At 47.3% G+C, this 24,608-nt stretch overlaps 1 protein-coding gene across 2 annotated transcripts in view; it reads left to right on the top strand.

The window, feature by feature from the left end:
* Nucleotides 1-24,608, top strand: part of CMAS (cytidine monophosphate N-acetylneuraminic acid synthetase) — a 175,699-nt gene that overhangs the window by 82,563 nt on the left and 68,528 nt on the right. For both annotated transcript variants that reach the window (XM_086920423.1, XM_086920430.1), the window contains exon 6: nt 21,885-21,979. In XM_086920423.1, the coding sequence (XP_086776549.1) occupies nt 21,885-21,979 (95 nt within the window). The remainder of the gene's footprint in view (nt 1-21,884; nt 21,980-24,608) is intronic.

Genomic DNA, 24,608 nt, shown 5'->3' with positions numbered 1-24,608 from the left:
AAGCTTCCACTAGATACTAGAAATGTAGTCTGGTGCATTATTAATAATACAAAATATGTTTATTAGTGCATTATGTGTTCTCTCGAGAGGGTTGAATCTGAGCAAGTCTCTTTACGTGCGAAACCTTGCTCCATCAATTGATAGTTAATATTAATGATGGATTGCTAGATTATAGATGGATAGGGAAACTGGAATAAACGGCAGAGCTAAAATTAGTGATATAATAGTTCAATAATATCAGGACATACAAGAGCACTGAAAGCACACTAGAAAGCCTCACAAACAGGACATACAGTCTAAATTGGTTTACAAATATAACAACTGAAGTGGTTTACAGAGATAGTTGTAATCCACAAATAAAAGCATCACATACAGGATCTCAGTTAGAAATGCCATACCTTGCACGTATACTAAAACAAAATGATGACTTAATGAACAGTTTCAAATTGACCCAATTCGATATGGTGTGCATTAGAATCCCTTTCAGAGGGCCACTGGGCATGCAGGGGCTACTGGCCCCAACTGTGATGGTTGAGGGTTTTTAGTCCTGATGTCCGGGGGTCCCATCTACTATAGATTCTGAGCGATTGAGCCCAAGTATCCCTTCTGCACTTGACTCTCTGTGGTAGCAGTGGACGAGCAGTTAAAGTTTCCCTCTGAGGGAAGTGTGGATACTTTTAGTGAACAGGACTATTAATTTAAAGAGCAGTCCATGTCAGTAAATTGGTGTCCAGGCAAATGCATGCCTTTATATGAAAAAGAGTATTTTATTTCTAACTCTACACATTCAAAGAAATGCCTTTCGTAGCAGCAATGTGATCCCCTTGAGGTCGGGGCTCTAGCGTTTATCTGGCAAACCCCTGTCCCACCCTCTTCTTGCAATGTGGTCAGGGTTATTCCCTATTCACTTGTAGCCACATCCAGGGAATTCTCACTAGCAGGCCTTACTTAAGGAATTGTTTTGGCACTTTAGGAAATATTGAAAAGTGTCTATGGTGCGAGAGCCCCTTCAGCAGTCTCTCCCACAGGTTCTGATAGGCCTGTTTAAGCTCTTACTCGCTCCTGCAGCACAAAAGCATTCAGCGATTCTACGGGTGCCTCGATCGTGGGCACTTGCAAGCTCTGGTTCTGTTATGAAGTGTTGGGCTGCTGGCCATGGCTTCCCTCTCCTGGCATTCGGGGGGCTCTTAATCCCTTCTGTACACTGGCAACAACCCGTTCCGTGCAGAGCTGTCTTCTCGTGCTGGGAGACCTAAGACTCTCCACTGGATCCTGCTCCCTCCAGCGCTCTTCTCTTCTTCAAAGAGCACACTGGTTTTGGCAAGCAGGTTGGTACTGTTGCTACAGGGCAGGTGGTCTTGGTTTCCCTGGGTGATGTCCCCTAAGCCAGCAGGGAGACTATCAGGTCTTGGCCTCCAGTCCTAGTCACAGACATTATTCTTACCAAGCTCCTACTGACACAGGCTGTCTTGCTGCTTGGCAGATGGCCAATTTTGGGGTTTAAACATTCCCTTCTTATGGTCCATTTCCAGACATCAAATGTGATTTAGAGTCTGAGTCTTTGGAGTTTTGTGCTGGAGTTCTGCTTCCTTTTAAGTGTGCACTTTCTTCCTCTTAAAAGTCTGTCTGTCACAGCAGGAGAGACTCCAAAGCTGACCACACAGGCCATGGGAGTGACTAGAGTTCACACCTGGATGTCCGTTTCAGTGTTCTTCAAAGTGTGCTCCCAGCTCTACTCTTCCATTCCCTTATTAGCTGTATCTTCTTCCTGAGATGTGTCCATCTGGATTACAGAGCACACTTTTGAAGTGTACATGAGGATTCTCTCTTCCTTCCTCCAATATATCACACCCAGCTCACAGTAATGCAGCAGTATACATTTGTTGGGTTTGGAGGGGGATTCTTCTACTACTCAAAACAACTGCTTCCCAAACAGAAACCCAGGGTCCTCCATTTAATAAACAATTGTAGCCACATTTGCACTCAGTGTACTTACACAGCACACATACTGTCCAGTACTTTCTCCTCAATGTATTGTGCCACCCCAGGCGCAAATATATCCAGCAATCCCAATCAGATCTGTGCTCGCTGGTCAGTACTGTATACTTTTTGTTATGTGCCATGATGTGCTGTTTATAGACAGACATACCACTAGCACACGCTCACCATGTGCGTACTGCACATCTCTTCACCTTTAATGTATTGTACTCCTTGCAAGCACACACATAATCAGCTCAAGCTTTCATTGTGCACGTGCTTCACACAGAACTACATTGCTCATGTAATGTATTCCTGGCCGGCATTCATACATTCAGTACATGCACAAATCATGCTTGTACTGCCTAGCAAAGTTCTATCCCACGCACACCTACACCCAATGCAGAGTTGCCACTCCTGTGCTGCGCAGCACTTTTCATCTAATTTGTGTAGGCCAAGGGTGAGTTAAGCACACAGCAGCAGAACTTTACACTCATGCTGCCATCATCGCACTCTTGCTGATTATCTCTTGGTGAAGGCAGCAGCCTTTCACCACTATTAAGGTAGGACTTAGGGTGCCCCTCCCGTCAAACAAGACCGCAAGCTGTGAGACCGGCCTATGTTGTGGTGCACATGCGTGATTTGTGTTCGTCTCTGACAACAAAAGTCAGCATTGGGGATCCACACAACAGTACAGTTGGGCACTCTGGGCAGGGGTACACATCTTTTATCTTACGGAGGACTTTTCCATTGAAACAGTGTGACATAGCACAGTAATCTAAAGAAAAGTGACTCCAAAAGGAATTTACAACAACGTTAGCAGGAGACTGAAACTGATAAAGTTGGTCTGTGCATGTGCTCATCGTGGAAGAGCTGGTATAAAGAATCCTGCTATCACATTACTCTAAACACGAAGGAAAGACTAAAGTAATGAAGCAAAAAATAAAAACACTAGCACTGAAAGGAACTAGGATGGGCTCCTTGTGAAGGAGCAATAGGCTGCACTCAAGGTAAAGTTAGCTAGTGGCTGAAGTAGGTGAACACCTGCCCCATGCTGTATGCGCTAGTAAGCGTAAGCAGAATGTAAATGACTCCTCAACAGACTAATGGATGAAGACAGCTGACTGAAAGCCCTTTTAATAAGGTCTAGGCTAACTGCCCACCTAAAAAAGAAAGTTAACATTAGTACTACTTTAGCATCGACAGCAGTATGTGTATAATTTCTTTTCTCCAAAAGGCTTTCCCAATTTAGTATTTGCTAAATCTGAAAAACAATTAGTTATAGATTCCTTACCTTAGAATTACCCCCAGGCGTCAGACTGGGTCTGGAGAATTTTTTCATCAGCAGTACCCCTGTGCGTCATTAGGTGGCGTTGATCGACTGTACGTTTGTCGCGGTTGCTGTAATAAGGTGGCTGTATCTACTTGGACGCCGCCCTTGCGCGCTGACGTCCATTTTCTTTTTCTGCGCCAGCCAGGGCAGTTCTGGAGAGAGCTTTACCTCCAGTCAATTTTTGACTGACTTTTTGCGACTTTTGTCGACACCGGGTTTGAGTTTGACTCTTGGTGCATGCAGTGATGCCCAGTCATCCTTGGCCCGTCTTCAAGGCTTGCGACACCTGTCGCAAGCTGATGTTGGTTACGGACCCGCACATCAGCTTGCGACAGGTGTCCCAAGTCATGCTCCGACTGGCGGACCATGAATCCGAAGTCTTTGCGGGAGCGGTCCCGAAAGCTCCTAGAGGCCCGGCAGTCCGCTCCGTTTCGAGGTCCTGGTTGTGCGGGAGGTCGAAGGACCGGTCACTAGTCACCACCACTCGCTTCGACTTCTCCCTGGCCAACGCAATTAGGGATGCAGATCGTGCCCATCCCACAGCTCTGATTGAAGAGCTCTAAGGGTCGACTCAGTTTCCCCTCCCTTTCCGGGAGCCGGAGAGACCCCTGCCCAGCTTCTGAGTTTGTACGAAGCGATGCATTCCATCTTTGGGCAGCCTGACTCCGCCGGCGCGCCTTCAGGCCCCTCGGAGTGTGCTGGGGGCCCTGGACCTTCGACACCAGTAGCTCCGGCACAGGTCGACCTTTCAACACTCCCAATACCATTTCCCCCCCCTCCGCACCACTCCTGCACCCGATGCCGGTTATAATGTAATGTAATGCAATGTAATGGTGTCTTGTAAAGCACATGTATCACCCTGCCATGGGGTATCTCCGCGCTGTAGACCGCCGGGGAACCCGTCCTGGCTTTCCCTGTGAGATGGTCCCTGCTGGGTATCTCCAAGGTGAAACCAGGCATCCCCGGCGTATGTGGGGGGCCGTTGTGGAGATAAGGCAAGCTAATGCCCAGAGTTGCCGAGTGTGATCCCTGGTTAGAGTAGGCACCGAGGCGAGAATTATCGAGTCCGCTGACCCTGGTCCACGACCCAGCCGCGTCGGGAATTGAACCCTGGTCCCCGGCCGTCCTCTGCTTCCGGGTCTGCCGCCTCTAACTAGTGAGCCACACCACTCCACCCAACCGGTTATGACCGCGGCCTCCACCCTGACTTGGACACGTAGCTGGACCAACATCGACCAATGCCAGATCTGGCGCCGAGCTGTACTTTTGAACCTCTGTTCTACCCTGGTGTTTCCTACAGGCCAGATTGGCAACCAGAGGAGGGCTGGAAGGGGGTCTGTAGACCCTTTTATTATTTATTTATTTGAAAGTTTTATATAGCGCGAACAAGATCTTTGCAGATATCAGAGCGCTTTACAAAGCTGGGAATGCCAGCAAGAGAGTGGGGTTACACATAATAAGTGGGAAGGGTAGGTACGTGAGGGAGCAAAGTAGTACAGCACATCAATAATACAAATATAACAGTTGAGTGTGTGCATAGTCAGTAGCGACAATAATACAGGTGAAATACATAGTCATAGAGTTCGAACAAAGTAATACAGGTCGGTGTAGGGTCTTTCCAGATCCACGCTAATAGGTCAAGTGTATTTGGCCATAAAAATAGCTTTTACTTCTTTCTTAAAAAGTGTGAAGGAGGAGATGAGCCTGGTTTCAGGAGGGAGTGAGTTCCAGAGCCTGGGTGCCATTCCTGAGAGAGCGTTTATAGGTTTTTACCTTCCGGAATCTTCGAGGTTTTAGCAGAAGATTGTTTGTGCCTCTAGTGTTTCTAGAGCCGCCAGAGATTGACAGCTTCTGAGTGAGGTATCCGGGAGAGCTCAGATGTAGAGCCTTGTGTGTCATGCAGGCGATTTTCAAATGTATTCTGGCTTCAAAAGGCAGCCAGTCCAGTGTTTTCAGATCAGGGGTGATGTGCGAGTGTTTTTTTGATCCAGTGATGAGTCTGGCTGCAGCGTTTAGAGAGGCTCTTAGGGGTGCAGTGCTGGTTAACGGGAGACCGCAGAGGGCGGTGCTGCCGTATTCAATTCGCGGGATTACTAGAGCTTGTACTGCAGTTTGGAAGTCTTTGGCTGGTAGGAAGGGTTTAAGTTTCCTCAGTGTATTGATTTGGAAGTTGGCTCCCTTAGTAGCCTTGCTGATATGATGCTGCATGTTAAGGTTGGAGTCGAGGGTTATGCCTAAAGATTTCGCTGAGTCCACTATGATGGGTTGGACATAGAGTGTCGTTAACTGTTTAAGCCAGGTTTGCGTGGTGGGGATCTTCGCGGGAGGTGTGATCAGCAGGAATTCTGTTTTCAGAGCATTGAGTTTGAGATGTTTATCAGCAAGCCAGGATTGGGTGCTTCTGATCGTTGAGTTCAGTAGTAAAATGTCATTGGGGGATTGTAATTTGAGATATAGTTGGGTGTCATCTGCGTACATGTGAAAAAGTACATTGGATGCTTGAAGCAAGGTGGTGAGAGGTTCCATTACTAGGTTGAACAAGGTTGGTGATAGGGAAGATCCTTGGGGGATGCCTAACGACACAGGTATTGGAGAGGACATCGGGTTGTTACTCTTGAATTTCTGCGACCTGTTGTGTAAAAAGGAGGGTAACCACTTGAGAACAGTCCCAGAAAGACCCATTCTTGTGCTCAAAAGATCGAGTAACTTCTCATGTTTGACAGTGTCGAATGCTGAAGAGAGATCAAGCAGGATGAGGAGGCAGGTATCACCTTGATCTAGGATTTGAAGGGCGTCGTCAATTATGTGAGTCATAGCAGTTTCAGTGCTGTGTCCTGCTCGGAAGCCTGATTGATGCGGGTTGAGGAGATCAAACAGATCGATATGTTTAGTCAGTTGTAGTTGAGCGCATTTTTCCAATAATTTGGCGAGAGTGGGAATATTGGTAATGGGACGGTAGTTGTTTAGGTCGGATGGGTCGGCAGTAGGTTTCTTTAGCAAAGGTGTGACCTGTCCAACTTTGAGGGAGTCAGGGATGGTTCCTTCTTGGAGTGAGCTGTTGATGATTTTAGTCCAGAGAGGAAGGAGCAGTGGGGTGAAATCTTTGACAGCGTTAGCAGGGAGGGGATCCGTGAGGTGATTGGAAGGTTTCAAGGTGCTGAGCAGTTTGCCTATTTCTTCTTCGGAGTAGGTTTCAAAGGTTGACCATGTTGCATTGTTTTTAGGTTCGGTGGGTGTTATGCAGTTGAGTGTGTTGTGGAGTCTTGCGTCAGCGCGGAGATCATTCTTTATGTTGTCAGTTTTTTGGGTAAAGAAAGTGGTGAAGTCTTCACAGGAGGGTGCTTCGTGCAAAGTACTGAGAGGTTGGGGTTGTTCCTTGGCTTGTGTTCTGATTAACTCAAACAGTTTTCTAGGGCGATTTTTTTTTTTTTTAATTTTTTTTTTTTTTTTTTTTGCCTGGTCGAGCTGGAGGCTGAAGAAGTTTGCTTTTGAGCGCTTTATTTTCCTGAAGTAGGCGTTTCTCTTTTTCTTCAGGGTTTTCAGGTGTAGTGCAGAGGGAGCTGCCCTCTAGGTGCGCTCTGCCAATCTCATGGCTCGTCTATCTTCATTGAGACTCCCGTCGTACCATGGGTTGGAGATTTTAGCGGAGACTCTTTTTAGCTGCATGGGAGCAGCCTCATTAATTATTGAGGTCACGGCGTTAAGATAGTGGTCAGTCAGGGATTGGACATCTGTAACGCCCGTAGGCGGAAGTAGGAGGTCACGACTGTTCAGGGTTATGGAGAATGGGTTGAGTTTTTTCAGGTCTCTTTTCCAGACTTTAGGTCTGGAGGGTTGAACCGAATTGAGTTTGACTTTTTCATTGATGTGGAATGTGACAATATGATGGTCTGACCAGTCACAGGGTTGAATAGACTCAAGTTGAGTAGCGTCCTCTTTGGCGATGATAAGGTCGAGGATAGAGCCTTTCTCGTGGGTCGGGCTGTTGCATAATTGTGTGAGGTCCAGGGCGCTGAGGAAGCTTTTAAGACTATTTACCACTGCATCATTAAGATCGTTCCAATGGAGGTTAAAGTCACCCAGGTATATTTGGGTGAGCTGTCGTCCTGCGTTGGTTGAAATCAAGTCCATCATTTGTTGGGCGAAGATGAGGTGGTCTCTGGGAGGGTGGTAAATGCCATGGATAGAGCATATCGGTTTGCCATCACTGATGATATCGAGGCAGATGTATTCGTAGGAAGTTGGAGAGGGTAGGGACGGCACGGAGACTTTCAGAACAGAAAGGCTGTTCCTGTATATGCATGCGATTCCGCCACCTATCTTGCCAGACCTGTCAAGCCTAATGATGTGGTAGTTAGGGGGGACCAGAATGTCCATTATAGGTGTAGAGGATTCGGTTAGCCAGGTTTCAGTCAGGATGATTAGGTCAAGGTCCAATCTTAGGATGAGATCAGCGATGGCGAAGGAGTGTTTAAAAGCCGATCTGCAGGTTAGGAGAGTGCATTTGAGACTGGGTGTGTCAGGAGAGGAAGAGGGTACTAGAGAGAGGGGGACTTTTCTAAGGTTATTCGGGATGGATATTCTGTTAAGAGTGGAGGATCTACGGGGATTTGAGTGTATTGTGGGGATGGGGAGGTGCGAGGTGGTTGTGAGGTTTAGGGGAGCTGGGTCGTAGTAGCGGAGGAGGGAGAGAGTGTCTAGGTCCGAGAGGGTTGCATGTACGAAGGGGACAGTTGTTGCGATTGTGGCCGGGGATCGCGGTCCAGTGAGTGCGGCGGGTGTGCTTGTTGCGATTGTGGGCATGGATCGCGGTCCGGTGTGAGGGACGTGGCTTAGGAGCGTCATCGGGACGGGAGGGGAGCAAGTTGAGAGGGGGGGTGGTGGTGAGTGAGGTGAGTCTAGGGGGTGTGGTGAGCAGCTCTTTGATGGTGTGCATGTCTTCCTTGATGGTGTGAATTTCTTCTTTGAGTTGTAGGAGGAAGGACATAATCTTGTCTAGCGTGGGGTAAGTATTAGTGCTGGGGGTGGAAGTCATGGTTGGGTGGCTGACCTGGGGCTTAGCGTGCGGGTGGGGGGGAGGGTTGGTGTTCATGCAGGGCTCCGTGTTGTCGTCGTACGGGTTGGTGTTAGGGAGGAGAGAGGGTAAGGGGGCGATGGGAGTGGATGAAGTACGGAGGAGGTTGGAGGCGTAGACGCGGGAATTCGTGGCAGGCGGAGAGAGCGGGTGGAAGTGGAGTGTATGATGGTGGTGAAGGGGGAGCCTGAAGGGTAGTGAGGGCTGAGAGTGGGGGGGGGAGCTGGGGTTGGAGATGGTCCTGTCGTGGGGTGGGGGAGTTAAGATAGTAGATGTGGTGTGCTCTGCATGGTTAGTTAGCGTGTGGAAGTGGGGGCTGAAAGAGGGGGGGGGACAGAGTGTGGGATTTGTCGCTATGAGTGTCGATCTGGTGCTGAACTAGGTTAGAGGGGTTGTGGGCGGGGTCTATGATGTCAGGGGGGAGAGGAGGGGTGGGGGTATTATGAGTGAGGGTCCCCGGGATGGGAGTGTGGGGGCGGCTGGTGTATGATGGGAGGTTATTTATGTCTGTGATTGCGGAGTGTGGGGTGGTTGCAGCAGGTGGATGAGTGACTGGTGTGGTGGGGGAGGAGGTGAGGTGCATGTCGTTCTGGTGCTGAGCTAGGTAAGAAGAGTTGTCGTGGGGGCTGTGAAGTCTGGGGTGATATTGCTGGAGGGGATGTGGGTGGAGGTCCGATGGTTGGAGAGGTTCTCTTTGAATGTGGGGAACAGGTTGTCTAGTAGTTCCAGGTTCCTGTCTGTGGATTGAATTAGGACAATCCCGTTATTGTAGATAGTAATGGTGGTTCTGCCTAGGAAGAGTTGGGATGGTGTGATGGAGAGAGTTAAGCCATGAGTGGATTTCCTGGTGGTGGAGACAGTGAGTAAGGTGAGGAACGTTTTTCTCCATTGAGCTCTGCGAGAGGTGTGGAAGATGATATCGATGTTCAGGGATCCATTGACCGGTGAGAAGTAGGTGCCGACAAAGGGGGTTTCAGGGTGGGACCTCAGGAAGTTGTGTTTAAAGCGTTTAGCGGCTTTTTTGGTGAGTGCGGATGGGTAGTTGATTTTATATGTGTGCTTGCCGATGGGCTCCATGCTGGGATGGCAGTATATGTCCAGTTGGATGAACCGGACTGGAAAGAGGAGTTGGGGGAAGCCAAAGGTCTGGATACCTCCCCAGGCCTTGGCATGCTGTCTCCTCCTACAGTGGCTATGGAGGAGGGTGCTTCATACGCAGTAGTGTTGCATAGAGCAGATGAGGCCCTCAACCTCGAGCTGCCTATGGTGGCGGTCAGGGGGCATCTCCTGACTGAGGTGCTTCAACTGGCAGCGGCCTCTTCAAAGCCCCTGTTGCCTTTCAATAAGCCTTTACTGAAATAATTTTTGAGCACCTGGTCCAAGCCCAACGCAGGGGCTCCTGGGGGTAGGATGATTGCCCTATGCCACCGCCCGGCTCCGGGTGACCCTTCTTTCCGCTCCCAACAACCCACCTCCGCTTAGTGATCAAAGCCTCTACTTCTAAAGGCACATTCCCTAACGCACTACCTGATAGGAACCCAAAAAGCTGGACCATCTTGGGAAGAAAATGTTTCCTTCCTCCCGCTTGGGACTGCGGTTGGTAAACACCGCATGTCTGTTGGGCGTTGCACCTACTCTGTGTGAGATACAGTAGTGCAGGTGCAGCCACAGTGCCCGGAGGAGGCATGGGCCGTACTCTCCCATGCAGTCGCTGAGGGGAGAGATGCAGCAAAGTTTACCATAAGATGTGGACTGGACACCGCCGACTCGCTAGGCAGGACGATTTCAACATCTGTAGACCTTCGACGCTACACCTGGTTGAGGTCGACTAGTTTTTGCCGGGGTGTCCAGGCTACCTTGTTGGACATGCCTTTTGATGGCTGTCGCCTGTTCAGCGGCAAAGCAGACAATGCGCTAGAGCGCTTTGAGGACTCCCGGGCTAAAGCCAAGCTCCTTTTGGCTCGGAGTGGAACGTGGTGGGGCACCCTTTCTGTAGCTACAAAAGGGGTGCCCTCTACGTTCCAACCAGAGCCACATGACGGCACAAGCTGTCCAGTCTCTGTGCGGCCGGTGACTTTGGGCCCACCGTCGTGGGTCTGGGGGCCAGCGAGCAGGCCGGTTCACCAGCGCCCCTCTGCAGCAGCCTCCAAACCCTTCTAGCACAACCTTTCAGGGCTACCAATTGGCAGTGGGCGGCAGGTTTCGCCATCACCTCCCCAACTGGCGCACCATCACGTTGCACAGGTGTGTTTTGCTGGTAGTCCGAAGGGGCTACTCCATCCCCTTCGAGACTACCCCTCCATCCATGCCACCTCAGCACCATTGCATGTCGGAGTATCATCTGGCCCTTCTCCAACAGGATGATACGGCTCTCTTGGCCAAGGGATCCATTGAGCGAGTTCCTGCCCCAGAAGTAGGTCACGGTTGCTATGCCCACTACTTTCTGGTGCCCAAGAAGGACAAAGGCCTGCATTTTATCTTGGATCTCAGGAACGTCAACCACTTCCTTCGGAAGGAGAAGTTCAAAATATTGGCACTAGCTCAGGTCATGTCTGCCCTCAACCCTGGAGACTGGATGGTAGCGTTGGGCTTGCAGGATGCTTACCTTCAAATCCTTGTCCTGCTGGCCCACCGGCGTTACCTGCGGTTCACAGTAGGCCACAAGCACTTCCACCGTGCTCCCCTTTGGCCTTGCCAGCACCCCTCAGGTGTTCACAAAAGCGATGGCGGTTGTTGCACCTAATCTGCGCAGATCAGGGGTTTGACGACTGGCTCTTGTGGCTCCGGATTGGGCACGAAGAGTCTGGTATCCCCTGTTGTTACACAAGGCCATTGATTCTCCGATCAGACTGCCTCTTCAGGAGGATCTCCTGTTGCAGCAGCAGGGGACGGTCCTCCACCCGAACCTGTGCAGTCTCCACCTCCTTGCGTGGAGATTGAGCCGCAACAGTTGACAGCCGACCTTCCACCCGAAATCTGTGATGTTATCTTCGCAGCCAGGCGTCCCTCCCCCCACTAAGACTGTATACGACTGCAGATGGCTCTGAAAACAACAAGGGTTCCCTGTGTGCAAGTTAACAATCAACCCCTAGGTCAGGGAAATAAATCAGTGGAGAAAACTACCTAGGCAGTAATTTTAAATTTAAAAACACCATACAAAAAGGACCAACACTGAGAATGAACAGCTTCCAGTTAAATACATAAGTTTATTACAATCACAAAAACAATAAATAAAATATACATTTCATAAAACATTGGATATTACACCAATCTTGACATGAAAGTTCTTGAACATAAAGGGTAAGTTGTGTGTCGACGCGTTTCGGCGACCAGCGCCTTTCTCAAGACAATTTACACTTTTCACAGGTAATAACCTGTCAAGATTGGTGTAATACGACTGCAGATGGAACAGATTTGTGGCATGGTGAACAGCAAAGTCTGTGGATACCCTTTCCACCCCTCTTTCTGAGATTCTCTTGTCCCTCCTTTCTTTGGCCCAGCAGGGCTCTGCTCTGGGCACTCTAAAGGCTTCTCAGCCATTTCAGCCTTTCTTAGGCTTCCTGATCAGCCTTCTCTTTTCAAGTCCCCTATTGTACTTAGGGCATTACTCCTCTTTTTCCTCATGTTCCCTTTGTAATGCCTAGTGGGACTTGAACTTGGTCCTAACTTATCTTATGTGTGCTCCTTTTGAGCTGCTACATAACTGTCCTCTCAGACTTTTGACTATAAAGACTGCCTTTATGATTGCCATCACCTCTGCTCGCTGGGTGAGTGACCCTCAAGCTCTTTCTTCAAAAGCTCATTTTCTTGCTCTTCATCCGGACAAGGTTGTCCTTCAAACTCGACCCTCTTTTTTCTTCCCAAAGTGATTACTTCTTTCCGCATTGGTCAAACCATCACTTTGTCCACCTTCTTTCGGCCTACACATTCTTCTAAGGAGGAAGAGAGGCTCCTCCATCTGGATCCAAAACGTGTGCTTTCATTTTATTTGGATCGCACAAAGCAATTCCGGGTGAATGACCAGCTCTTTATTGGCTGTGTGGGTGCCAAAAAAGGTCTGGCCGTGCACAAACTGACCATTTCTAGGTGGGTCGTTTTGTGCATCAAATCTTGTTTGACAAAGAAAAAGCCTCCAGTGGGACTGCGCTCTCATTCCACCAGGGTGAGTGCAGCTACCACTGCTTTGGGACGTGGTGTCCCCCTCAAGGACTTCTGTCGGGCAGCTACGTGGGCATCTCTGCACATGTTCACAAAGCTTTACTACCTGGACAGCCAGGTCCTGAGAGACCATTTCTTTGGCCGTTCTATTCTCCAGGACTTTTTGGTGTGAACTTAGTTCGCAGACCCACCTCCAGGGTTAGTAATGCTGGGGTATCTATTCTAAGGTAAGGCATCTATAACTAATTGTCTCCTTCAGATGAACAAGTTACTTACCTTTGGTAACAATAAATCTGTAAGAGACATAGATTAGTTATAGATTCTTTACCGCCTCACCCATCCTCCCCGCTCTGCGAACTGACTTATAGGGTTAAGGGTTCCCTTTAGGGCCCTAGTTTTGTGCACCAGTGGTCCGTGTCTTGTATGGCTCTGTGCTTCTGGCGTGGAATGTCGTGTAAAGAACGGACGTCCGCACGGGCTGCATTAAAATAGATACTGCGACGTCATTACGGTGACCATGATGCCAACGACTAACGTGGAGTTGACCGACTCCAACTATCGATGCGCAGGGTTACTGCTGACAAAAGAATTCTCCGTATCCAGTCTCATGCCCGGAGGTAATTCTAAGGTAAGGAATCTATAACTAATCTGTCTTTTACAGATATCTAGTTACCGAAGGTAAGTAACTTGTTCATCTAGCTAACTCAATCCACGAAACCAATTTGCCCCAGCATTACATATGGACAGCTGAACAATATTTAATTGGCAAATATGGGTGTTTTCACTCTGTCAGCTTTGTTGCTTTACAGTATATTAACATTGAGAGACCAAATACACCGAAAGCTCATTGTTGAGGCAAGTGAGCCTTTCTCCAGCCAATCACCTCATTAACATTCAGATCAGTTTCCAGGGATTTGCATGTTGTATATTCTATGTAGGTTCTGCGGTTGATAATATAAACATAATTATGTATATCTCAACCCCGTTTAGGTCGAAGCCTAGCAGATAGTGCAACTATCTGGTTTACTTACAACTTCTGGGTGGCATTCTGAAAGCTTCCCTGGAATAAATTTTGCCTATTGCATACTATTGGCTTTGTGGTTTGTAAGTCATATTTAGTCCTTTCTATTTGCAGGCTTTATTAGTTTTAGACTGTCTAGCTTGAATTAATCCCTCCCGTGAACATTTCTTGCTACTGTATTGATCAAGAAACCCTCCAACAATCCTACCAACATGAAAACCAGCTGGTTCACTGAAGACCTCCGGGTTTCCAAGCAAACCTGCCGAAAGCTGGAGAAGATCTGGCTCCGTGAACGAACACCGGACAGCCACGCCGCCCACAAGAATGCCACCCGCAGACACCATCACCTCATCAGATCAGCCAAAAGGGCCTCCTTCAAAGACTGCCTAGACAACAACGCGCACAACAGCAAAGAGCTCTTCAACATCGTGAAGGAACTCTCCAATCCCAGCTCAAACACCAACGATGTCCCATCCTCGCAAGACCTGTGTGACTCGCTGGCCACCTTCTTTCACTGCAAGATCAGACCTTCACGACCGTTTCAACGCCACGACAACCACTGTGACCTCCGCTCCCACGACCACCATCCGCACCAACCGCCTGCTCTACTGGACCAAAATCCACGACGATGAAACCATCAAAATCATGAACACCATCCACTCCGGATCTTCGTCACATCTATGACCACACCACATCTTCAACAAAGCCAGCACATCCATCGCACCCCATCTCTGGAAAGTCATCAACACCTCCTTCGAAACAGCAACCTTCCCGGAGAGCTGGAAGCATGCCGAGATCAACGCCTTACTCAAGATACCTAAGGCGGACCCCAAGGACCTCAAGAACTTCCGGCCCATCTACCTGCTCCCGTTCCTGGCAAAGGTCATCGAGAAGACTGTCAACGAACAACTGACCCGCTACCTTGAGGAGAACAACATCCTGGACCCTTCCCAGTCTGGGTTCCGCAGCAACCACAGAACCGAGACTGCCCTCATTGCTGCCACCGATGACATCAAGTCCCTGCTGGACAAGGGAGAAATGGCGGCCCTCATCCTCCTGGACCGGTCAGCCGCCTTCGACACGGTCTGTCACCACACACTACGAACACTCCTCCACAACGCTGGGATCCAAGAGAAGGCCCTTGACTGGACCACCTCCTTCCTCTCCGGCAGAACACAGAGCGTTCGCCTTCCCCCCCCCCCCTTCCGCTCCGAAGCCACCGAGATCATCTGTGGCGTACCCCAGGGCTCATCCCTCAGCACAACTGTGTTTAACATCTACATGGCAACGCTCGCTCACGTTGCCCATCGGCACGACCTCAACATCCTCTCCTACACCGATGACGCCCAGCTGATACGCTCCCTCACCAAGGACCCCCCACACCGCCAAAACCAACCTTCACGAAGGAATGAAGGCCGATGCTGAATGGATGTGGAACGGCTGACTGAAGCTGAACGCGGACAAGACGGAGGTCCTCTTTTTCGGATCCAACCCTTTGGCATAGGATGACTCCTGGTGGCCGACCGCATTGGGAGCCGCTCCAACACCCACCGACCACGCACGCAACCTAGGGGTCATCCTCTACTCCACCCTCTCCATGACTAAACAGGTCAACGCCGTCTCCTGCTTCAACACCCTCCGCATGCTCCGTAGGATCTACAAATGGATCCCCACTGAAACGAGAAGAACAGTCACTCAGGCCCTTGTCAGCAGTAGGTTTGACTGTGGAAACGCCCTCTATGCAGGAGCCTCGGCCAAACTCATGAGACTGCTCCAACGCATCCAGGACTCCTCTGCACGCCTGATCCTCGGCATCCCTCGCCGCAGCCACACCCTACCGGAGAGAAGTGCACTGGCTCCCGGTCAACAAGAGGATAACCTTCAAGCTCCTCACCCACGCACACAAGGCACTCCACAACACCGGACCAACGTACCTCAACAGACGACTTCGCTTCTACACCCCCACCCGCCAGCTCCGCTCCGCCGACCTCTCCCTCGCTAGTCCCCCCGCTTCCGAAGAGCGACTTTAGGCGGCAGATCGTTCTCCCACCTCGCCGCAAAGACCTGGAACACCCTCCCCATCCACCTACGGCAGACCCAAGACCTGCGGACCTTCAGAAAACCTCATCAAGACCTGGCTTTTCGAGCAGTAGCAGCATTCCCCACCCCATCGCCTTGAGACCCTCATGGGTGAGTAGTGCACTTTACAAATGATATGATTGATTTGATTGAATACTCTTTTTCTGTAAACAGGCCTTTAAAACGTTTTCTTATCCTGTCACATTTGTCGTGCGTTCAAAGACCAAGGTGAAATGTCACTCTTTATTCCGAGAGAGCTAGGTGTTCACTTTTCTTTCTTCTGACTTCAAAGTGTGAGAATTTTGACAGTCCTTTAGTGCCCATGTGAGAGGACAGGCTCTACGATGTTCGTTTTTCTAGCAAACAACAACAAGCATTGGAAATGCAATAGGTCTCGCAGCATTAGAGTTAGTGCTTTTAGAATTGTTTATGGTTTTTTTTGTAAATCTTTAGCATTTTTGTTTCCTGTAGCCAATGCTAAAGAATTAAAAAAAAAAAGCCATAAACATTTCTAAAAGCTCTAACTCAAATGCTCCGAGACCTATTGCACTGTGTGAGGGTGAGGGGTTGAGGGTGAGTGAGGGTGAGTGAGGGTGAGTGAGGGGTTGAGGGTGAGTGAGGGGTTGAGGGTGAGTGAGGGTGAGTGAGGGTGAGTGAGGGTGAGTGAGGGTGAGTGAGGGTAGAGGGTGAGTGAGGGTAGAGGGTGAGGGTGAGTGAGTGTGAGGTGTTGAGGGTGAGGTGTTGAGGGTGAGTGAGGGTAGAGGGTGAGGGTGAGTGAGTGTGAGGTGTTGAGGGTGAGGTGTTGAGGGTGAGGTGTTGAGGGTGAGGTGTTGAGGGTGAGAGAGGGTGAGGGTGAGTGAGGGTGAGGTGTTGAGGGTGAGTGAGGGTGAGGTGTTGAGGGTGAGGTGTTGAGGGTGAGTGAGGGTGGGTGAGGGGTTTAAAATGTTACTCAACAAGTGATTAAATTGCATCCTAAAGTACGTACCAGCTTTTTACTAACAGAGCCCCTTCTATCACTCAGAGTAAAATATTTATTGAAAAGTTGCAATTTGCACTTAGCACAAAAAAGTCTATGTGCACACTTATAATAAAAGGTGCCCCTCTTTTATTATGTGCATTCCGGTGATGATAAGGTTTTTTTCAAGCACAGCAGTGAACTGAAAGAATTTGCTGCAGTGGGGGTCAGAGCAGAAAGTCAAAGCATGCCGCCCGCGGCTGACGGGAGCGGCGCCAGCACCTCTGCGTGTGCCGTGGAGGAAAATGCCTGCTGAAGGGGGTGAGCAGTACTACTGGCAGGCCGTTCCCAGAGTATGGGTGAAAGAAATCCGTGCCCCAAGAGGTGTATGCCAGCAAGGTACGTTCCCAACCCAAGCGGAAACGAAGACCACAGAAAAGTAGCGAGATCTGGGAGTTTCCGAAAAGCAACTCCTGCCCCTTCTCCCCACGCAGCGTGGGTAACGAGCGATACAGCGACGGGGCGAGGAGGGAGACAGACGATGGGCCGGTATAGCAGCACGAGTGGCACAGGAAGACTAAACAACGCCTGCCATTCCTGACGCCGCAGTGGAACGCCAAATTGCTGGGGGGTAGGGCAGGGGAGGGGGCGGAGCGGGGAGAGGGAACAGACGGAGGGAAGGCCAGATAAGGGGAGGGGGGAGGAGAGTAGGAGGAGGAGAGTAGGGTTTGCAGTTTGGTGACTAAGTTGAGGATGGTCTGGCCACTTCCTCAATGAGTCTGTGATCCGTGCTATTTAGTTGTCTATTCTATGATTGCAGGAGTCTGAGCTGGACGTTTTCTTGCGAAATTGTTGGTTTATATGTGTGGCGTCATTACACTGGCTTGTAAATTACTGTTATTTTCTCCTCAAGCGAAAGGATCGGAGACACGGCGACACGGCGGGCAGGGGAGGGGGCGGAGCGGGTAAAATAAACAAACAAGACGGAGGGAAGAGAGGGGAGGAGGGAGGAGAAATGCGACACGGCGGGAAGGGGAGGGGGCGGAGCGGGTAAAATAAGACGGACGTGCACGCGCTTTTAAGCTCAATGCGCATGCGCATTGAGCTTAAAAGTCACGGGCACTGCAAGGAATCGCCACGATTCCTTGCAGTGGATAAAGAGTGGATAAGCCCCCATAGTCTCGCTTGCTCGATGCGCATGCGCATCGACAGGCGAGACCTAAAAATGAAACGCCGATATTCCAGAATACACTAGAAGTGGGATAGTAGAAATGAAGTACATTGTTGTGGAAACAATTATTTAATACGATCAAATCCACACTACTCAATTTATCCCACTCTACACCCCTAACTTTTAGCAATATTGAACCGCAACCACGCTGGTGTACAGCATGGCTAAAACACATTGCCAATAGCTCTTGAATAGTTGAGACCTATCAGCTTTGCAATGCTTGTTTAAACCAGAAAACCTTAGCTGGATGACAAGGCCTAATGTTATTGCGCATACACCCCAAAACACACAATATAACGTAAAATCAAACCTTAGGAAAGGGGCTTTCGGCCAGCTGTCTTCAGTCATTGCCTTGCTTGGGTTATCACCCTTAATTCATTGGCTTTCAGGGTAGCTCTTTAGGTTTTGGATCAGCATATGGAATTTCACTGATGGGTACATTAATATTGCCTTTGTTTATGTTTTCTAAAGTGCATTATATTCGATGTTTGCCATTTAAACTATTGGCCCCCTAGTGCCATGCGTTCCCCTTAGCAGCCTCCCCCACAACTATCAAGGAGCATCATACAGTTGATGCAGTAGGCTAAGTGAAAAGTAGATCTCCTGAATAGCAGTTTTGTAATCCTGTGCAAGATTGCGCTATTGAGGCAGTTTTTTTGTCATCGCCCCAATCTGGGAGCCTTGCACTGCTGTTTTGGGGAGAAAACTATCTCTTCATCATGCATGCAGTCCAGAAGAATATCACGCAGCTTTGCAACTATTGAAACATGGCCACCTGAGATGTGCGCTATGTTACTTTGCTCGAAGCTGCCGCAGGCCTATGTGATACCTGCAAATTCAACACTCCTGTCTGACGGTCATATTGGATTGGCTGCGAAGCTTGCTTTATACCTTCACTTGCTGCACTCTTAGTAGCACGGCTCCAATGACAATCAGAAGAATAGGCACTGTATTATACCTGTGCCCTCCAACACCTGAAGCAGAAGAGCTGCTGCAGAGCTCCAGCCCCGCACGGAGAAGGCCAACAACGGCACTATATTGTGGCATTTTGCCAGTCTGCCCCTGCTATCATACAGTACCATGCTGAGTAGGCAAGGGCAGTGCCTACCTGCAGTGTGCTACCAGCCGAGGGTCCCTACATGCACTTCTGTGTGTTCAGAGCTCTGAGATTCAGGATAATGCAGGAGAGTAGAGCCACTATTCACAGCAGTTTGAGACCTCATCTGTTACTGCCTTTGTTTACTTGCTATTGCATTGAAGAAACTTTACTGCAAATTCTCCAGCACCTTGAGGCTTGTCTTTGTACAACTTGCCTACATTAGTGCTTGTTATATTTTGCTTCTCACACCTTGTTTGGGCACAGGGCAAGCTGTGGCTACTGGCCAACCAATGTGGTTTGGGTCACTTGCCTCTGGTGGTCTTTCCTACTATGACTCTAAATACTAGGCTAAGTACGTGCTTTCCACACTTGAATCTCAGGGCAGCAAAGGTGAGCAGTCAAAAGCTTCCTGGGGAGTTAATGTGGGGTGGGGATAGAGGCAACTCCGATGCAACGGCAACATAATTAAATATTCAGCCCATTGCTTTGTCTTTTTTTTTAAAACGGACTTACTTTAACAACACTGAATCGAAATACTACGCACAAATAGTGTTAATCATTACAAGGTTGATTACTGGCGGTGCTACAGGGCTTATCTACACATAAAGAAGTAGACTAGATAAAAGAACAAGGCAGCTTTACTATGGGTCCAGAGGGCAGCTTCCCTCATAGATTAGTATATATTTGCTTTTCTGGACTGTAATCTCCGTTGGCTTATTGTTGAAGCATTAAATACACCTAAATCTGCAGTAAAGTCCATGTTCATTTCAGGAAATGGTTTCACGTGAGATGTCAGTTTTTTTTTGTTTTAAGGTGCACCCCCTTGCTTAAATGGTCACTAAATAATTTCTGAAGTTAGGCCGGTCTCCATACTCCCACATTTGGGTTATGCCCATCAGCTCCGCAATGTAGGAAATCAGTTTCACTGTCTGGAAGGGCTATACCTCAGTTTCAATCTTGTACTAATTAAAACTATGGACATTTCAAAATGGAATCCCGCCAGTGTCTTCAATATCAATCACATTAACTAGTTCTACTACCATTTTTTAGAGATTAGGTCTCTGAGATTCGTAGCTTGTCTTCAGCTAGCGCCTCATTGAAACCCCTGATGCTCGACATGAGTAGGAATACATTAGCTGATAAAGCAGACTCCGCCCATTGTTTTGGTGAAGGTTATGGGCTCTACCAGAATTAGCCTAGTACGCCATGCCCCTAAAAACCATTATGGAGCGATGAATTCAATAAAACAGAGTGGCTCCAACAAATTAAAAAGCTACTAATAGCCATCAACCTGTAAACCTTTTGGGAAAATCCTTCATCTAAACTGGTCTCAACAGAAGCAACAATGAAGAAATACTATTTTTTGTGGGTTAGACAAAGCAAGGGCTAATTGACAGTTCCTCCCTGAAAGGGACATTTATTTATTTTCAGTGTAGTAGCTTTTTGGAACCATATTGGCATGCTATGACTGTCGCTCTACATAGGAAACTATATTTTCAGTTCAAGGTTGGCGATGTTCTGTGCTCTACTTTGCAAGACCTTTGAATCTATTGGCCATGTCTTGTTTGTCTGCCTGGGTTATGCTGGACCCGTGCCCGAAATGCATCAAACCACTTTGCAGGCAGATGGGGCCTCAAAACAGTTGAACTGTTCTCCAAATTCCTATATCGGACCCAAAACTAACCAATTATATGTTTTTACCTTTTTAAATCGTAGATTGAAGTGTCTGTTTATTGGCATACTGATCTGCTGGGGCACATTTTTAAGCATTTTTGTCCAAATGAATTTCTACACTGCATTTTTTTTTAATAAACACACCTGATGAGTATTCATCAGCATTATTCTTAAATGTATCTGTGGCTATTGCCTCTGAATTGTTTGAGGAGATAATTATCTTCCTCTTTTATTCCTTTATTACAAATCAGGGTTAAGCTTGTTGAGATACTTGGGTATATACATTTTAAATTTATTAGCAGTCTAGATGAAAAAGCTTGTTTGTAACAACAAACAAGGAAACAATTATTGGGGAAGAGAAGTTGATATTTGCTCTTCAGTTTATATATTTAATTCTTGTATGCTGCGATGATATGGCTCGTACTAAAATGCAATTGACCTATTTAGTAGAAACCCATTTTTATAGTGCATTTTGTACTTGTCTATTCTCTTTTATGACAAAGAATTGTCGAAATAGTTTATTAAATTGCTATATTAATGATTTTATTGGTCTTCATCATGGTTAAAAAGAAAAAAACTGATATAATAGAAATGCTATGTTATACTAATGTTTAAATGAACTCAGATATTTATCAGTTTGCCATTTAAAAAAGATTTGTAGACTTCTGCATAATGAAGATGGAAATTATCTGTTTTTAGAGCTATCCAGTAGGAATTATTTAGGTATGCTGAAAGCTATCATACGTATGCCCAATCGAAAAAAGTGCTGAAGGTTCACAGTAACTAATACCGGTTTAAACTCCCAAAAGCTGTATTACTTGTGAACACCAAATAGTAAAATGTGCAATTGTTCAAACACTTTTTTCCTCTTGGTCTGAGAATACTTTTGAAGAGAAACCTACTAAAAAAGGTCACTTAAGGTAAATGTTTGGTAAAAGACAAGTAATTAACTTTGATATTATACATTACAGGTAATTCCTTTTTAATAATGGTGATGTTTACCTTGGGAATTAGTACTGATTTTCTCTCTAAAGTAAGATTCAGTAAGTACCCTAGGGTACCACTCAGTGTATTATGATGTACATATGTATAGAGTTTGCTTGAGGTTAAAAAAGTGCCAAATATCTGAATAGATTAATGTCCCTATTGGTAATAATATTGGATTCAATTCTATATACCTGTTACTCTGGCTTATTATTGTAAATTGATTTGTTTACAGAAATATTGGGAACCAAAGTAGTTGGGTAACACTCTTTTTCATTTTTGTTTTAATACATTTGTAGGATGGCAAATTGTCTTATTATGAAATGGAACCGGAATACAGCGTAGATATTGATGTTGACATTGACTGGCCAATTGCTGAACAAAGAGTGCTGAAGTAAGGCTATTTCTTGGAGATCAGACCTTTGTTGTGTTTATTTTGCATGCAAGTTTTCAGACCAGGGTATTTTATGAATCGCTGTTTGGTAGCTACCTGCAGAGCTAGGACCTTTGTCCATACATACTTTTGAAATACCTACTAATGGTCCAGAGATTTCAGATTTGTAGAGTTGTACTTTTATCACTGGAACCTTTAAGTTTTCAGTGTATACAACAAATAAGCATGTGACAAAATCTTCATGCTAGATCAACACGGTGCTCAGAGCAGAGTTGGTTTTCTGAGCTAAAGTCTATGCCAATCACCGAAGGCTAAAAACAGTTGGCAGTGCTTCCATAATCATGCTAAAGCTTGCAAAGATGGTCAATATTTCAGACTCGGATCTATTGATATTTCAAATCTATAACTTAAATTGCTGAGCCTTCATTGGGACAAACATGGAATTGTTTCATGGCCTACATTTCTAAAATAATATAATAAAAATATGCCGAAATAAGCTACAGCCTCTTATAATGCACTGTTCAAGGCATGTGGGCTGTAGATCACTTGTTTTGCATACTCCTGCCATCTAGTTTTGGGTCCAGATGTTTGTAAGTTGTTTTTCTTGGAAGAAGTCTTTCTAGCCTCCATTGTTAGCTTGTTACTTTACGCCATCAGGTTTGGACATGTATTGCTGTGCTCCACTTAGAAACCATTTCTTCAGGTTTCCCTCAGTGCACAATCCACTCTACCCGCGTCAGTATTGTTTCGAACGTGTATCTCACTTCTACGCGTATCATATCCGTCAAGGAAATTTTTTATTTCGATCGAAGATCTTCGGGAAGGTCGTCCTGCCTAACTGCATCAGTCAACTTCGCAGTCGATGGAACGGACTCCCTTCAAATTCTGCCCTTGGTGCCACGCCAAGTATCTGCACACCGACTTGCAACTTGTGCTTGTCACCGGAGCACAACGAACATAACTACGTTCCGAACGAAGAAAAGGATCCGTGCTCGTCTGGCGCGACGTCGCGAAATGCAGTCAAGACGTCAAATACACGCCAGACATCTTTGGTTGAGGGTCCAAGTAAATTGATACTTGTATAGCGCACTACTCACCCGCAAGGGTCTCAGGGCGCTTGTACGAATACCGCTGTGGAACTCATCCTGACTTTCCCTGTGAGGCGTCCACTCCTGGGCACCCCCAAGGTGGAGGCCAGGCATCCTTAGCGTTGTGGAGGCCGTTGTGGAGATTAAGCAAGCTATTGCCCAGAGTTGCAGAGTGGGACTCCATGATTGGAATAGGCACCGAGGCGAGAATTATCAGGTCCGTGGAATTTTTGAGTCCAAGACCCGCCGAGGCGGGGATTTGAACCCTGGTCCCGGGCTAGACCTCTGAATCAGAGTCTGCCGCTCTAATCATTGAGCCACACTTCCCACCTCCAGCACCAATTCGATGCAGAATGCGGAAAGAACAAAAGATTTTCGTAAGACAAAATAGCTCTTTGTTGCTTTTTCGCCACCACACAGGCAATCTCATACCTAAATCAGGCATTGCAAGATGGATCGTGAAATGTATCCAAACATGTTATGCGAAAGCTAAAAGAACCTTGACAATACCCCCTAGAGCGCGTTCCACCCGCAAAATGGGGGGCTGCTATAGCCGCCTTTTGGGGAATATTCCCCCTAGCTGACACCTGTAAGGCAGCAACATGGTCTACACTGCACACATTCACCAAACACTATTGTGTGATCTGTTCGCGAGGCAACAAGCTAATGTATGGCAGGCAGTACTTAAAACACTCTTTCAAACCACTGCAACAGCTACAGGTTAGCCACTGTTTTGGGAGTTTACTGCTGTATAGTCTATGCAAAGCATATGATGTACAGCTCACATGCCTCAAAAGGATAATGTTACCTTCCCCAGTAAGCATCTGTTCTTGGCATGTAGAGCTGTAGATTCACATGCGCCTGTCGTCCTCCCCGGGTACCTATACCTGTTAGTTTTCTTACTTTACATACATGCGCATGGACATCTCTATTCTACCTTTACTAACTCCATTCTCACCCTCAGCGGGAAAACAATCTAACAATAGAGTTGATGCCCATGTGCACTAACACCGAAAGAAGGAGTTACGCCTACCTCGTGACTGGAAAGAATTCCAAGAAAAACAACTTTCAAACATCCAGAGCCAACACTAGATGGCAGGAGTGTGCAAAGCATGTGAATCTACAGCTCTACATGCCAAGAACAGTTACTTACTGGGTAAGTAACATTATCCTTACATATTTTCAACCGTTTGTGATGAGGAATGTCATTTATTCAATAGATATAAATTAGTGGAATATATGCAGACTTAAAGTTGCATATGTGTCTTGTTATGACATGATGAATGTTATAGAACATGTTAGTAGCCAACGGATTTGTAAGCGAGTTGAAACTGCAAATGCACATAGATTCTAAGGCTTTGCAGTAAAAAGAAAAATGATTAGTTGGAAGAGCAATTAAGAGTCACTTGCCTACATTAAACTTCAGTGTTCCAAGTCCTTTCAAGGCATCTGAAAAGCATTCCGCTGTCTCAGGACTCTTATTCCAATATGATCGAATATGTTAAATATTTTGACATTAAGTGGAGCATAGAAAGACCAAA

Source organism: Lissotriton vulgaris, chromosome 1_1 (genome assembly GCF_964263255.1).
Source record: "Lissotriton vulgaris chromosome 1_1, aLisVul1.2, whole genome shotgun sequence".
Lineage (NCBI taxonomy): Eukaryota > Metazoa > Chordata > Amphibia > Caudata > Salamandridae > Lissotriton > Lissotriton vulgaris.
The sequence above is the reverse complement of the archived record's forward strand: the minus strand, read 5'-3'. Positions and strand labels throughout refer to the sequence as shown.